The sequence below is a fragment of the Castanea sativa genome, chromosome 5, assembly GCF_040712315.1.
Source record: "Castanea sativa cultivar Marrone di Chiusa Pesio chromosome 5, ASM4071231v1".
In the NCBI taxonomy this organism is placed as follows: Eukaryota; Viridiplantae; Streptophyta; class Magnoliopsida; order Fagales; family Fagaceae; genus Castanea; species Castanea sativa.
In genome coordinates this window covers 68,972,979-68,987,234 of record NC_134017.1, presented here as the reverse complement: position 1 = coordinate 68,987,234, position 14,256 = coordinate 68,972,979, and the positions used below count along the sequence as shown (strand labels likewise).

General features: G+C 33.0%; 1 protein-coding gene and 1 non-coding gene across 3 annotated transcripts; both read right to left on the bottom strand.

The window, feature by feature from the left end:
* Positions 1-10,287: 10,287 nt before the first annotated feature.
* LOC142637155 (small ribosomal subunit protein mS86 (rPPR1)) lies at positions 10,288-13,240 on the bottom strand. 2 transcript variants are annotated; one of them, XM_075811435.1, is made up of 2 exons: positions 11,812-13,240; positions 10,288-10,695 (listed from the first exon to the last, which is right to left on the bottom strand). In XM_075811435.1, the coding sequence occupies exon 1, from the start codon at positions 13,110-13,112 to the stop codon at positions 11,892-11,894; it is 1,221 nt and encodes a 406-aa protein (XP_075667550.1). In that variant the 5' UTR covers positions 13,113-13,240; the 3' UTR covers positions 10,288-10,695; positions 11,812-11,891. The 2 variants fall into 2 exon arrangements, with proteins under 2 accessions (XP_075667550.1, XP_075667549.1); XM_075811434.1 differs by lacking the exon at positions 10,288-10,695 and adding an exon at positions 10,712-11,323.
* A 72-nt stretch (positions 13,241-13,312) lies between these two features.
* TRNAW-CCA (transfer RNA tryptophan (anticodon CCA)) lies at positions 13,313-13,384 on the bottom strand. The gene has a single exon. It is a non-coding gene; the product is annotated as a tRNA-Trp (tRNA).
* Between the last annotated feature and the right edge of the window lie 872 nt (positions 13,385-14,256).

Genomic DNA, 14,256 nt, shown 5'->3' with positions numbered 1-14,256 from the left:
TTGGAATGCGAAGAGTCATGACAGATTACGACAACTGGTTTTCGCGAGTAGCTCGCGGGTAAGGCCTTCCCGCAAGGTACCTGTGAAACATTTTGTGTTGCTTTTTTGTCATATCTAATACACCATATTTTTACCCACACTATATATACCCACATTACCCACATTTTAAAAAGAGTGCTTTTCAGAGAGAAAACTCTAACCACAACCCTTGAGAAATAGAGATTGTCATATCCACAATTCTCTACACTGTGGTTTTCCTCAATTCCTACCTCTCTATATCCATATCATTGATAGGTTGATAGTCCAAACACTTACCACACTCATTCTAAGTGTCAAGTGAGGTTTTGGTGATGTTAGGAAGTATTGAAAGAAGCCAAGCTTTGGCAAATGCAATCAGCGCATTGCGGAATCCGAAAAGCTAGACAAGACACAATTCTGAGAAGCTTTGTTGGAGTAGGAGCTTAGAGGGTTTAGGTGCACTAGGTAGATTAGGCTTGGAGGGTCTCTTCCTATTAGTGTATCCCAACTTATTGTCTAATAGATCGATTTACTGCTTAGAGGGTGGCGGAGAGATTTTTGCCTAATTCTTTGGTTTCCTCTTTGATAACACATTGGCGTGTTATCTTGTGTTTGCATTTCTCTTCCCTACTCTTTTAGCCTTCATTTTACTGCTGTGATTTGTTGAATATGGCTTAGAGTAGTTTTATTATTTTTTCACTTGCATTTATTCTATTCCGCACTTAGTTTAAATTAGAGTAAAATCAACTAAGCCGTAAAGTTTTAATTTAGGGTCTAAACAAGCTCTTGTGTTTTAACATAAATCCGAGTTTTCAATTTATATTTTTATTTTAGAAATTAATTATTAAATATTAACATATATTAATTACAAGTTGATAATTTTATAGTTTTATTTTACCCAAAAAAGTTTAAATTCATTGGAGTATGTAATATTATATATATATATATATATATATATATATATATAGATGGGTTCAAGTTAAATTTGGTGTAACTCTACAAGGATTACACTTTTTTTAAGCCATAAATTTTTAAAAAATCTAACGGTCAAAAAAGAAAACACAAACTTTTCATCTCATCATTAAATACTCACCTAATTAATAACATCCTTATTAACTCTCTCCTAATTAATTACTTCTTGTCTCTCTTTTTCTCTCTCTTTATTTCACTGTAATTCATTTTTCCTCTATCACTTTCCTTGTCCATTTTCATAAAATGTTCAAGCAAAAACGTTAACACCAGAAGCAGCAAATATAAGCATCAGCAATTATAAGCAAAAACGTTAACACCAGGGCAACTTAAGAACTATCACAAACTATGGCTTTGGAGGGGCACCAACACTCTCTAAACCAGTAAGATCCATTAGATCTATTTGCCCATTAAAACTAATCCACTTTACAAACTGAAACTCAGGAACAACAACACAATTACAATTAATTTTCTATTACTTTTCTAATTCAAAATTTGTTTTCAAATTTTCTCTTCCATTTTTTTCTTCTTTGGGTCTCAAGAGTTATGGCTGTCAAATATTACCTAGCGGAAAAAAGAAAAAAGAAGCTCTAGATGAAACTACATTGAGATAATAAATAAAATTTAAAAAAAAGTAGGGTGGGAGAGATAATAGATCCAATCTGAAAGTGGCGCAAGAGAATAGAGAGGAGGAACAAAGACTTGGAAAGAAAAAGGAAAACAAAGAAAGATATGACAGACATGTACAAGGAAAGACAGAGTAGCAGTGGTAGTCTGGTAGAAGAAGACGTAGGGTAAGAGAGTATTGTAAATATATTTGTAAAGTCATGTGGCCAAAAAAAGAATACATATGTAAAAGGTTTTAAACAATAAGTATGGAGAGAGAAACAAAACTGCTATTAATTAAGTGAATAATGTGTAAATCAATTAGCATTTAATGCTATTCTTTTGACCGTTAGATCTTTTGGAAATCTATGACTTAAAAAAGGTGTAACCCTTGTAGAGTTACACCAGGTGTAACTTCACAAGAGTTACACATTTTGTTAACCATATATTGTAAAAAGATCTAACGGTGAGAAAGAAATCACTTGACTATGTAATTAATGTTCTAAAATTTTATGTCCACCACATTAATTTAATCTTTACTTTCCAAAATTCCATACATTCTCACTCTTCTCACCCAAAAGTCCTACCCTTTTTTTCTCTCTCTAAACTCACCTCTCACCTCTTCTCTCTCCGCCATCCCTGGCCCTGCTAGGTTACGTGGGCCATAAAATTACTAACTATTTGGATTTGTGGCAAGACAAAGATTTATTGTCACGTTTCCTAGTTAATTTGTCCTAAATAGTTTGTGGGTATGGAAGAAAATAGCAACCTTGCAATCAATAGATTAGGCAGAGAGGGTTGAGCTCTGGCAGTGGAGATGAGCTTAGAGAAAGAAAGGGAAGGACTTTTTAGCATTGTTATTGATTCCGTTCCGTTCCGGCCGGAACGGCCGGAATTTTTCGTTCCGGTATGCAAATCGGTACCAGGATACTTAACGTTCCACCTCGGGCCAGATTTCGGGTAGTTTCGGTCCATTCCGGAAAATTTCGGCCAATTTCAACCGAGATGTGAATTCCGGCCGGTACATGATTTGGCCTATGGAAAAAAAAAAAAAAAAAAATTTGATGGCTAATATTATGTTATAAATTTTGTTGGCTTATTAGTTATTAATTATTATGGGCTTATGTAATGAGTAATGACTTGTTATAAATCTTCTTATTGTTTGATGTTGTATTGAGGTTTAAGACATAAGAGTTAAGACTAAATGTTTTGTATTATTTGATGTTTAGTTATTGTCTTGTAAATCTTCTTATTGTGTGATGTTAAATAGATGTTATATTGATATTTAAGACTTAAGAGTTAAGACTAAATGATTTGTATTATTTGAAATTTAGTTATTTATTAGAATTGACAATTTTATGTTTTACAAGAATATATATAATTTAATTTTTAGGAACCCGAAACACCTTAAAACGGTACGCCGAAATCGGCCGGTACCGAAATATTCCATTTCACTGGATAAACCGAAACGGGGTCCGAAACGGTATTAATAACAATGCTTTTCAGTGAGAAGAGAGAGAATGTAAGTAATTTTGGAAATTTAAAAATAAGTTAATGTGGTGACCATTTAAAAAATAATTACATAGTCAGATGGTTTCCTTTTTATGGTTAGATCTTTTTATAATTTATAGTTAAAAAAACGGGTAACTTTTTTTTTTTTGAAGAAGAAGAAGAAGAAGAAGTTGGGAAAAAATGTGCAACTCTTATAAAGTTACACTTTGTGTAATTTGAACCCATCTTTTATATATATATATATATAAAACAATGATTTTTCTTTTAGTTGAATCTTAACGTCTCCAAATCATGTGCAAAATATTAACTATAAAGAAATTAAGATCATAAAAAAAGTTATTTTTCTTACTCTAAATTGACCATAACCGAAGTTACTTTTTCTTATTCTAGATTGGACGTCAATATAATTCTCTATATTATTGATTTTTTTTTTTAGAAATACCTAATAATCTTTTTATGTGATGCATAAATTCTCTTCAGAAATCGATGACCCACCATTGAATTCTCTAATATTACTAAATATAAAATTTAGAATTTTTATGTTAGCATTCTTTGCCATACTACCCATCTAATATGGGATTAAGATCATGTACAATTATTGTAAATGATTGAGATTTAAAATTGAAAAAAAAAAACTTTAAATCTCAATCATTGAATAAAAAAAAAAAAGTAGAAAAAAAGTAAAAAACTTAAACTTAAAAAGTGAAAATGGTAAATTAAAAAAAAAAAAAATTGTGAGGGGAATGGGGTAATTGAATCCGATCCATTTGGATAGGATATTACACCCAATCCAAATCCATATCATATGGGGATCTACTGAAAGACTGCTAGTGCATTACATCATTTTTGCCACCCATTTTTGCTTTTCAGCTTCTGTATATATATGTAATAATTTTATATTTTGATAGAGTAGCATTATTTAGAGCCCAAGTGATGAATATGGTATTTAATCAAATCATTATATCAATGCATTATTATCTCTCTCCCATTGATTCACAAATGGGATCTTCCACTAAGCCGGTCAAATAATGTGAAAGGGTCTGAAAGAAGTCTGATATCTAAATCAAAATATAGGAATAGGATGTGATTAAAAAGCTCATCAAGCTTCCTCCTCCAAGAAAGAATGCCACCCTAGCAACACAAAATGGTTCTTGGCAAGCTTCCAAACATTTCTGAAAATGCATATACGAAAAATAAGTGAAAAGCATGACAAGCAGAAGTTTTAAAAAACACAAAAGATGAAACTAAGGTTAATTGCTAGCTTCTTCATCAATATGTTTCGATTCAAAGTGCAGCTCCATCTCAAATGACGCATCTCCTTTGGAGCAAAGTGGAGGGTAAAGTCGCGAGTTCAAAACTCAACAAGAGGGAATTTCTGGTGGAGCGGTGAAATGCGTAGAGATCGGAAGCAAATGAAAGGCTTTCATAAAAATTCTCAGGCTTACAAAGTTGACCATGATCAAGCGCTTTCTGGGTCGTCTCAGACCTTGTGCACCTGCAACTGCTAATTACCAATTACGAAACTGTCTTGAATCAAAACACTCTCTAGAAGGGGATAATAATGACTTAAAATGTTCAATTGCAACCAAACTAGATTTACATCAACAGTAGAGGTTCAGAACCAATATCAAGAGGAACTCCTGATGCATATCTACTAACATATCAAACTTGAGATGTCTCAACCTATGCCAAATATACAGAGCTCATTGGAACCTGCTAGAGGGCAATAAGCTTCTTCCAAGAGCCAAGTAGCTACTATATACATCATCAAGGAAATGACCTTCAAAAACCTTATTACAGGAGTACTAATGAATTCAAAATGAATCTTCTTACAGACAGGCTTCCTCCAAGCACATGAAGCATCTTGCAGATAGACAATGGCCAGAAACTCCTGCTTCTTATCAGTTATCCAGATCAAACATAACCCAAAAGTCACCTTTGCTGAATCAGAATCCATAAGAATCTCATAACAGCAGCTCTTTTTCAATCAACAAGTCTTTTCATAGCATAAACACTTTACTCAATCAAACGACTTCTTGCTGAATCAGAATTTTTGCTCAGGGCCAGTATAGAATTAAGGAGGAGGTATACCATGCATCCGATGCATGGTGTATTTTCTCAGAATTAAGACTCTACCAGGTCCCCATATACACTAGAAGTTTTTTACCAAATTTCGTTCCACATTCATGATACAATGCGTAATGGCAATGACCTTGGGTCAGTTAGCATCTCCTGAGCAGCTTGAAGTACATGATTAGAATGGGGTGCACACAGAAACAAATTACTCCATGATCAGGTGGTCAAAAGAACTTTCTAAACAATGGAGTTGATGACAGCATGGGAACCTCTATCCAATCTAAGATAAACTAGTCCCAATGCTTAGCCTTTTCAAACAAAACGACAATGGCGTGGAGAGTACAAGCCATCATAGTGGGACCTTTGTAAGAAATCAAATTGGCATTAACAACGACTATCACATTCCCAAACTCCCTAGAAACCATTTTCTCCGATTTCACATACCTCAAAAGCTCTAACCTTTCGGCATCTGAAGAATCCAGATCAAGATGCATCACGTAGTAATTCCTAGGGTGTTATATATATAGACTGTGTTTGATTTTGATTAGGTGAGAGATGTGATTACTAAGTAGTGAGGATTTGAAGCAAAGACGGAGCCATTCATGGACTAGGGGGCCATTCCCCCCCACCCCCACCCCTTAATTTTTTTTAAATAATATAATTATATGACTATATATTTAGCTACTAACTTTAGCAACTTCGTTCAATAATATTACATTTTGTCCCCTTTATTGATCATTATAAGAGAAATACTACACTTACAAATATTTTTACAGACTATTAAGATAATAAATTCTTATTGGTTTACATCTGGGTCCACCACTTACATCACTTTTTTACTTACTAATAATTACTAATCACAACAACAATTTATAATAAACAAACTGTAAATCTAGTATTTTCCTCATTTTAAAGTCCATAAAAAAAATTTATAGATCTAAAATCTAATATATATACACACACACACACACACACACACACATACACACACACACACACATATACAAGCCCAAAATATTAGCCTAACAACAAAAATTACCGATAGGCGATCGAAAAACTAAAAAAAAAAAAAAAATTGAGACTAATCAACCAATTTTACCAAAAACAAACACCTTAGCCCTTTACAAAATTTAAAACAAAATAATTTTGTCCTTACCAACAAAAGACACACTTTACACGCATAAAAATAATAATAATAAAAGAAAACTTTTGCCAGATAAGCAGTAGAGCCAAAAGTTGAAGCCACCGTATGCAGCTAATAATAAAACTGTCTCCTAACTCCAAGTCCTGACTCTATCCCTGATTGGAAGAGAGTTTTGATAAATTTGGTTAATAGAATTTGATTATAGTGGTTGGTAGCTAGTCTTAGTGAAGTGGCTGGAAAAGGAAATTATAATACTTACAACTTTATTTGAATTGTTGATTACTTTAAGCCTTTGTTTTTTTATGTATACGCCTTTTAATTAATAAGTAGTATTATAAATTTATAAGTATTATTAACCATTAACTATGTTATATAAATTAATTAAATAGCTTTTTTTTTTATGATGTCGGCTCTTGGTGATACCTCTTTATTATCAAACCAAAACACCAATAAGTTTTTCTGTGTAGGCAGGGATATATTAGACCCCAAATCTATCTTCTTTTTCTTTTTTAAGAGAGTTTCAATCTATGACGTTTGCTCATAATAAGTGTTCTTTATCATCAAACCTAGGGATCATTCGGTTTTTGGTGTAAGCAGAGATTGAACCCTAGATTTGCATTTTTTTTTAAAAAACTATGTTTTATGTTATGTATTGCAGGGAGTAATTATTGAGTGGACATAAACCCTTTTTTTTTTCCTTGAGAAGAAGTGGACATAAACTTGATTGTAGGTTACATAACATATAAATATTCTCCATTTAAAAAGAAAAAATAATATGTTCACAACACTTTCACAACAAACTCTAAGTAGTAGGTTGTTATGAGTGGACAAAAATATAATTTTAAATTGTGAATTCAAATTAGAATCAATAACTACTTTTCACATACGATTTGTAATGAAAATATTGTAAAAATGTTATGGACATAGCACATCTCTTTAAAAAACATATAAAATATTTATCCTCTTACCCCTTTTTTCCCTAGTAAAATTTATTTCTATACATACTAGAGTTAAAAAAAATTGTTACTCAAATTTGGTTCCAACATTTAAAAAAAAAAAAATCAATATCTTTATCTTTTATATGTATTAGCAAGTTAAAAAAAAAAATGTGCACATATGAAATGAAAATAGAAGATTTTTTAATTTATTTCATATTTAAAAATACATGTTAATGTTGAAGTATATGTTTATGTTTACGTGTTTTGTTTTTTAATCATTACATATATCGATTGCTGTCACTTAACTAGTTGAAGCAAACATGTAATTGCTCGGCATTTAAATTTGGACCTTTGTGGCTATATTCATGTCATTAAAACTGACAAAGATTGAGCATTTATAATTCAAAATTATAATCAAGAATTTCAGTTATCAATAGACAAGATTTAAAGAGTCTTGGGTTCAAGCTGCTGGGACAACTTATTAGTAAATAATAATTTTGACAATCTTAAAAAAAAAAAAATGCCTATAGACTACTTTATATATATATATATATATATATATATATATATATATATATATATATATATATTATTCCTTATATTAAACTAGTAAACTATAACTTGACATTTTTGACAAGTTCAAGCTCAAGCAACACATTATTATTTGCGTTGGGAGCTCCTTTAATGCTTTGTCTCGGGAGATTTTTAAAAGAATCTTCATTTAAGCATCTTCATTTTACTCCTAGATGGTGTGATTCAATCGTCCATCCCTTCAATAATATAGTGTTAAGTTGCAGTGGAAACTCCTTCCAAGACTCTAATTATGATTGGCAAATTAGAAACTTAAATCGTTTTGGTTTATATATTTTTCAAATATTGATGCTCATATTAATCACATGGTAAATGGTAAAGACAAGATTTGAAGATAAGAGAAAAAAAATGTAAAATACAAAAGAAAATAATTTTATTTTTTCAGTTTAAGTAATTTTTACATATTACATATTAGATATTTGTTTTATTTTTTAAAGTTTTTTAAGGCCATGTAATTGGTATAGAATAACTAAATTGACAGGACATGATGTACTTGAATCGACTAGACATATGACATGCTTAGTGGCATTAATTGATATGATTATTAATGTTTTTTTTTACCAAAGAAACAAATATTCATCTACACATATAATAATTGATATTTCAATAATTTAAATAAACTGTGAATATTGAAATGTTTGGACCACAACATTACTTCTTTGATTTTTTTACATGAATTTAAAATAATATGTATAAAGTTCTCCTCACTCATTTTGTTTTTTTAACTTTGTAGAATTTTTTTTTTACACTTTGGATTTCAAAAAGTATTTGCAACTCAAAATTTGGCTCCAATATATAGTTTCAATATTTTCTCTTTTACATATATGGAGTAATACAAAAAGGTGTGTATATAGAATGAACATAAAAAATTTTAGTTTATTTCTTATATGTAACTTACAAGTTTATGTTTAACTATATGTTTATGTCTTAATTTTTAAATTAATTATTGAAGATTAATGTATATTAATTACAATTTGATATTTGTATGGTTTGATGTTATCAAAAAGGTTTAGGGTATGTTTGGTAACTATTTTTTCTTCTTATTTTCTATTTTCAAAAACAAATTTCTATTTTTGAGAATGAAAAACTTGTTTGGCAATCCAAATTTGATAGAAAACAAAAACTATTTTCAAAATTTAATTTGTGAAGGAAACTGAAAACATGCAAAATAATGTTTTTAGTTTCTAGTTTTTAAAAGTCAATGAAAACACGCATTTTTTTTAATGAATTTGTCTCATTTAATGAGTTATCATTAGAGTTCAAATGCCAGTAACAACATATTTTAGTATTTTCTATTTTTTTTTCTTCAAAAAACTATTCTTTTTTTTAATTTCAACTAACCAAACATGTTTTTGATTAATAAAATACAAGAAAATTGTTTTTTTCTTTATATTCCCAAGTTTTTTAAAATAAAAAACAAAAACTGTTACCAGACATAACCTTAAATTCATTGGAGTATAAGTTGAGCATCATTTGCATTTAATATATGTATATATATATATATATATATATATCATTGATTTTCTTTTAATTGAGTTTTTAGGGCTCTATAAATCTTGTGTAAAGCATTAAATATAAAGAAAAAAAAAATCATAAACAAAGATGTAGAATTTGTTATGTTGTGAACGTTCTTATTAATATAATTAACTTTTCATTTTGTCACACAAAACTTTGTTATCCGTAACACCTTGCAAGCTCTACAATTCACCATTTAGAATGCAATTAAATCTTCAAAAATATAAAAACAGATAGGAAGATTGGTTTTGTTTTTTTTCCTCTTTATTTTTTCGGATATTGCTTTTTCATCCTCAAGATGAAATGAGCACATTGCCAAGCTACCCATCTGATCAGGGGATCAACTGAAAGATTACCTGGTGCATTACATCATTCTTGTCACCCGTTTTTACATTTCAGCTTCTGTTTATATGTAACATCTTAATAAAGTAGGCATTATTCAAAGCCCCGAGTCATAAATATGCATTTAATCAAACGATTATGTGAATGCATTATTATCTCTCCCTTTGATTCACAAAAGGGATCTTCCACTAAGACTGTCAATTAAGGTGAACGGGTCTGCAAGAAGTCTGAAATCTTAATCGAAATATAGGATGTGATTAAAATCTCATCAAGCTTCCTCATCCTTGAAAGAATGCCACCCTAGCAACTCAAATAGGTTCTTGCCAGGCTTCCAAATTTTTCTGAAAAGATGCAAAAAAATAAGTGAAATGCATTCCAAGCATAAGTTTTGAAAACACAACAGATAAAACTAAGGTTAATTGCTAGCTTCTTCATCAAAATTCAAAGTGCAGCTCCATTTCAAATGACACTTTGCCTTTGGAGCAAAGTGGAGGGTAAAGTAGTGAGTTCAAAACTCAACAAGTGCACCTGCAACTGATAATTACTAATTACAAAACTGGCGTGAATCAAATGACTCTCTAGAAGGGGATAATAAATTAATAATGACTTAAAATGTTCAATTGCAACCAAACCAGATTTACATCAACAGTCGAGGTTCAAAAGCAATATCAAGAGGAACTCTTGATGCAGTTCTACTAACATATCAAACTTGAGATGTCTTAATCTATGCCAATTTTCCAGAGATCATTGGAACCTGCTAGAGGGCTATAAGCTTCTTCCAAGAGACAAGTAGCTACTATTTACATCATCAAGGAAACGGCGTCCTTCAAAAACATCTTTCCAGGAGTACTATGGGGTTCAAAATGAATCTTCATACACACAATCTTCCTCCAAGCACATGAAGCACCTTGCAGATAGATAACAGCCACAAACTCCCGCTTCTTATCAGTTATCCAGATCAAGTATAACGCAAAAGACACCTTGCTGAATCAGAATCCATAAGAATCTCTTAATAACAGCAGCTCTTTTTCAATCAACAAGTCTTTCTATAGCATAAACACTGAACTCAATCAAACAACTTCTTGCTGAATCAGAGTTTTTGCTCAGTGCCAGAATAGAATCCCAGGTTGCCAAATACATTAGACGTTTTTTTTTACCAAAATTTTGTTCCACATTCATAATACAGTGCATAATGCTAATGACCTAGGGTCAGTTAGCATCTCCCGAGCAGCTCCCTACTTATTGCCAGGAATCCAACTATTTGAAATATAACATCAGGACCTACTGCCACTAAAATTCTGGACTTTAATAAATTCAAGGCCACCAAGCTGATACATGAAATATTTACCCCTTTTTCTTCTTTTCAATTCTAATACGATCTAAAGTGCACATTAGTGTCGTCATGTAAGGGCTTGCCCACATTACCATGAGAAGTAAAAAGTTTAAAAGTGCGAATGCATTAATGTATCTTTACAAGAATATTACAGAGAATTGTTCCCTTGCTCTTGAAGTACATGATTAGGATAACATGCACACAGAAACAAATTACTCCATGAGGTGGTCAAAAGAACTTTCTAAACAATGGAGTTGATGACATCATGGAACCTCTATCCTGTCCAAGATATAAAAGATTGATCATGTCACAGGAGCAATGATAAAAATAGTAAATAAAACACAGTGAAAAAAAGTCACATACAATCATTCCAACTTTCGTGAAAGAAGAGTGGGCTCGCCAATGAAACAAGTTTGAGAAATAAAAGGTTAAATACCATGACTACACATAAAAGGAGCTTAGCCATCGAAGACGATTAGGTGAGAATACAGAATCCTATGACTACTCATATGGACTGTAGTTCCACTAGGATAAACATCAAAGACAAAAAGGCATAGAGTTTTTAATCATAAGAAAAATCTGGTTTTCTACAAAAGATAAAACTAAACCTTTCCCACAATGGAATAACCAGTGAGACAAAGTTTCCTCAACCGGGACCATCCAAACAAAACAACATCTTCACCTGATTATAACAGATATGGATCTTAATTCAACAAACGAAATGAAAGGGAAAACAAAATAGAAACTCTATGAACTAGGGAGAGTACCGTTTCCCATAAACACATTTCGTGATCATCAAATAAATTTCCATAATCTCATTTAGCTTTGCACCGCCAAGCAATTCTTCTTACTGAGGCAAGCCAGCTTCAATTTCATCCCACATTTCGACATTCTTCGTGACCTTCTCCTTGACTTGCTTAATAACCTCTCGAGCCTCATCGACCTTCGAAACTCCCACAAGCCCCTCCACGAGCGACTTCATTGTCCCAAAATTCGGGACCCAACCCTTCTCCATACTCTCCTTAGCAATGGATAAAGCAGCATCGAAATCCTTTCCTTGGCACAGGAAATACACCAATGAATAATAACAATCGCTACTCGGTTGAAAACCCCTACTCTTCATACTCTTCAAGAGCTTCTTACCTTCCTCCAAATCCCCTTCCTTACAAAACCCATGAATCAAATGGGAATAAGTATCCGAATTCGGCTTCATCCCCCTCGACAACATTCCATCCATCAGAGCCTTAGCCTCGGAAGACTTCTTCAACTTACACAAACTCTGAATCCTAATGTTATAAGTACCAATACCCCTATTCACTCCATGGTTCTCCATCAATTTCAAAACCTTCCCAACATCCTCAAACTTCTCCTCCTTGTAAAACCCAGCAAGCAAATTTCCAAAAGTCGTGGCATTCGGCTTCACAGACTTCCTCTCCATCTCAGCCAAAACAGAGTACCCAGAACTGGTCGAACCCGATTCCGAAAACCCTTTAATCACCGTATTAAACGTATCCAAATTCGGCTGAATCTCATAAAACTTCGGAAACTCAATAAAAACCCGGTTCAGCTCCTTGTAATCCTTAGCCAAAAGACAAGCAAAAAGCAAAGCGTTGAGAGATTTAACGGTTCGAGGAAAACCCAGATCGCGAATTCGCTTGAAAGTGTCAATGGCTTGTGGGATCATCTTGGCTTGACCGTACAGAACGATAGCGTGAGAAGCGAAACGCTCCGTTTTGAGGTCGGGACGAGAGGTCAGGAGGTCGTCGAGGAACTGGCGGATTGTGTCGAAGTGGTTGGATTCGGAGAGCTTGGAAATGGCGACGGAGAAAGCGATGCGGTCGAGGTGGGACTCGGGGGAGAGAGAAGCGGCGTGGCAGATTTCGAGGATTTTGTGTGGGTTTTGCTCGGACTTGAGGAGGGAGAGTGCCGATCGGGTCTTGGACTTGGAGGAGAGAGGGGTGGAGGAGTTTTGGGAGAGGATGGATGAGGTGGAGTAGAAGTGGTGGAGGTGGGTGGCGACGCGGTGGGAGTATGTGAGGGAGTGGCGGAGACGAGTGGTGAGGGACATGGTTTTTAAAAGAGAGAGTAAATCAGAAAAAAATGGATTTTTGATTTGTGAGGGAATGATTGGGGTTTTAGCTAGTGAAGTGTGTGTGACTGAGTCTAGGTAGTGAGTTTTTTTTAGGGTTTATGAAGAGGAAAGAAGAGAAGTAAAAAAAGAAAACAAAGAAAACAAAAACGGTTGAGAGAAGGATCGAACGGGGAAATTGAACCCGACGTGAATCGAACACGCAACCTTCTGATCTGGAGTCAGACGCGCTACCATTGCGCCACGGATCCTTTTGTTGTATTTAATGCTGGTATAGTTTTAATTAAATGATGATTATTTGTTTTAATGGAAAATTAATATTCATAAGTCGTATGAGCCATCAAAAAAAAAATTAAGTTCAATTTTTTAAGTGAGTTAGGTCTTGTTTGGTTTGTGTTGGGTGTGTATTCATTTTCTATACTCAAATCTTATACTCATTTTTTTTGTTTGACACCAATTTTTTATTCTAGTTTTTGTATTGCGTACTCCTAACTTTTTTCTGACAACCCCAACAAATAAAAAATAGAAGAAACAACACAACACGGTATTTTTTTTTTCATCCCTTACAACACATAACCCATAAATACAAACAAATTTCAGCAAATTTGCCCCTTAAACACCTCAAATCCACCATTGGATACGCCTTCAAACAAACAATCACCATAACCACTTCAACAAAACCAACTCCAAAACAAACACCAACCCTAAAAGGAAATTGTTAGCAATGAGCATTGGCCACAGACTAGTTGAATTTCGTTCAAGACAGAGTGAAATCCTTTGATTGAGAGATAGGGGTAACACTAACGTTGAAATTGTGTGCTTCGCGGCGGAGCCACCATCGCCACACACCTTCACTGATCTCCCCTTTCACAGGTCGATCAGAGAGAGAGAGAGAGAGAGAGAGAGAGAGTTTTATTGATGAGACAACTCACTATTAGTGGGACCCACGAAATTCTTTTTTTACAAAAATGCCACTATATCCATTTTCACTAGAAGGAAAATGACCAAACAATTATTCAATTTTTGTATTCAAATCAGGTTTTTTTTTTTTTTTATACTAAAAATGAATACTTGATTCAAATAACATAACCAAACCAAATTTTTAGTGGTGGATCTAGCCAAA

Coding starts and splice junctions, on each gene's coding strand:
- LOC142637155 (XM_075811435.1), bottom strand. CDS start 13,112: ATGTCCCTCACCACTCGTCTCCGCCACTCCCTCACATACTCCCACCGC.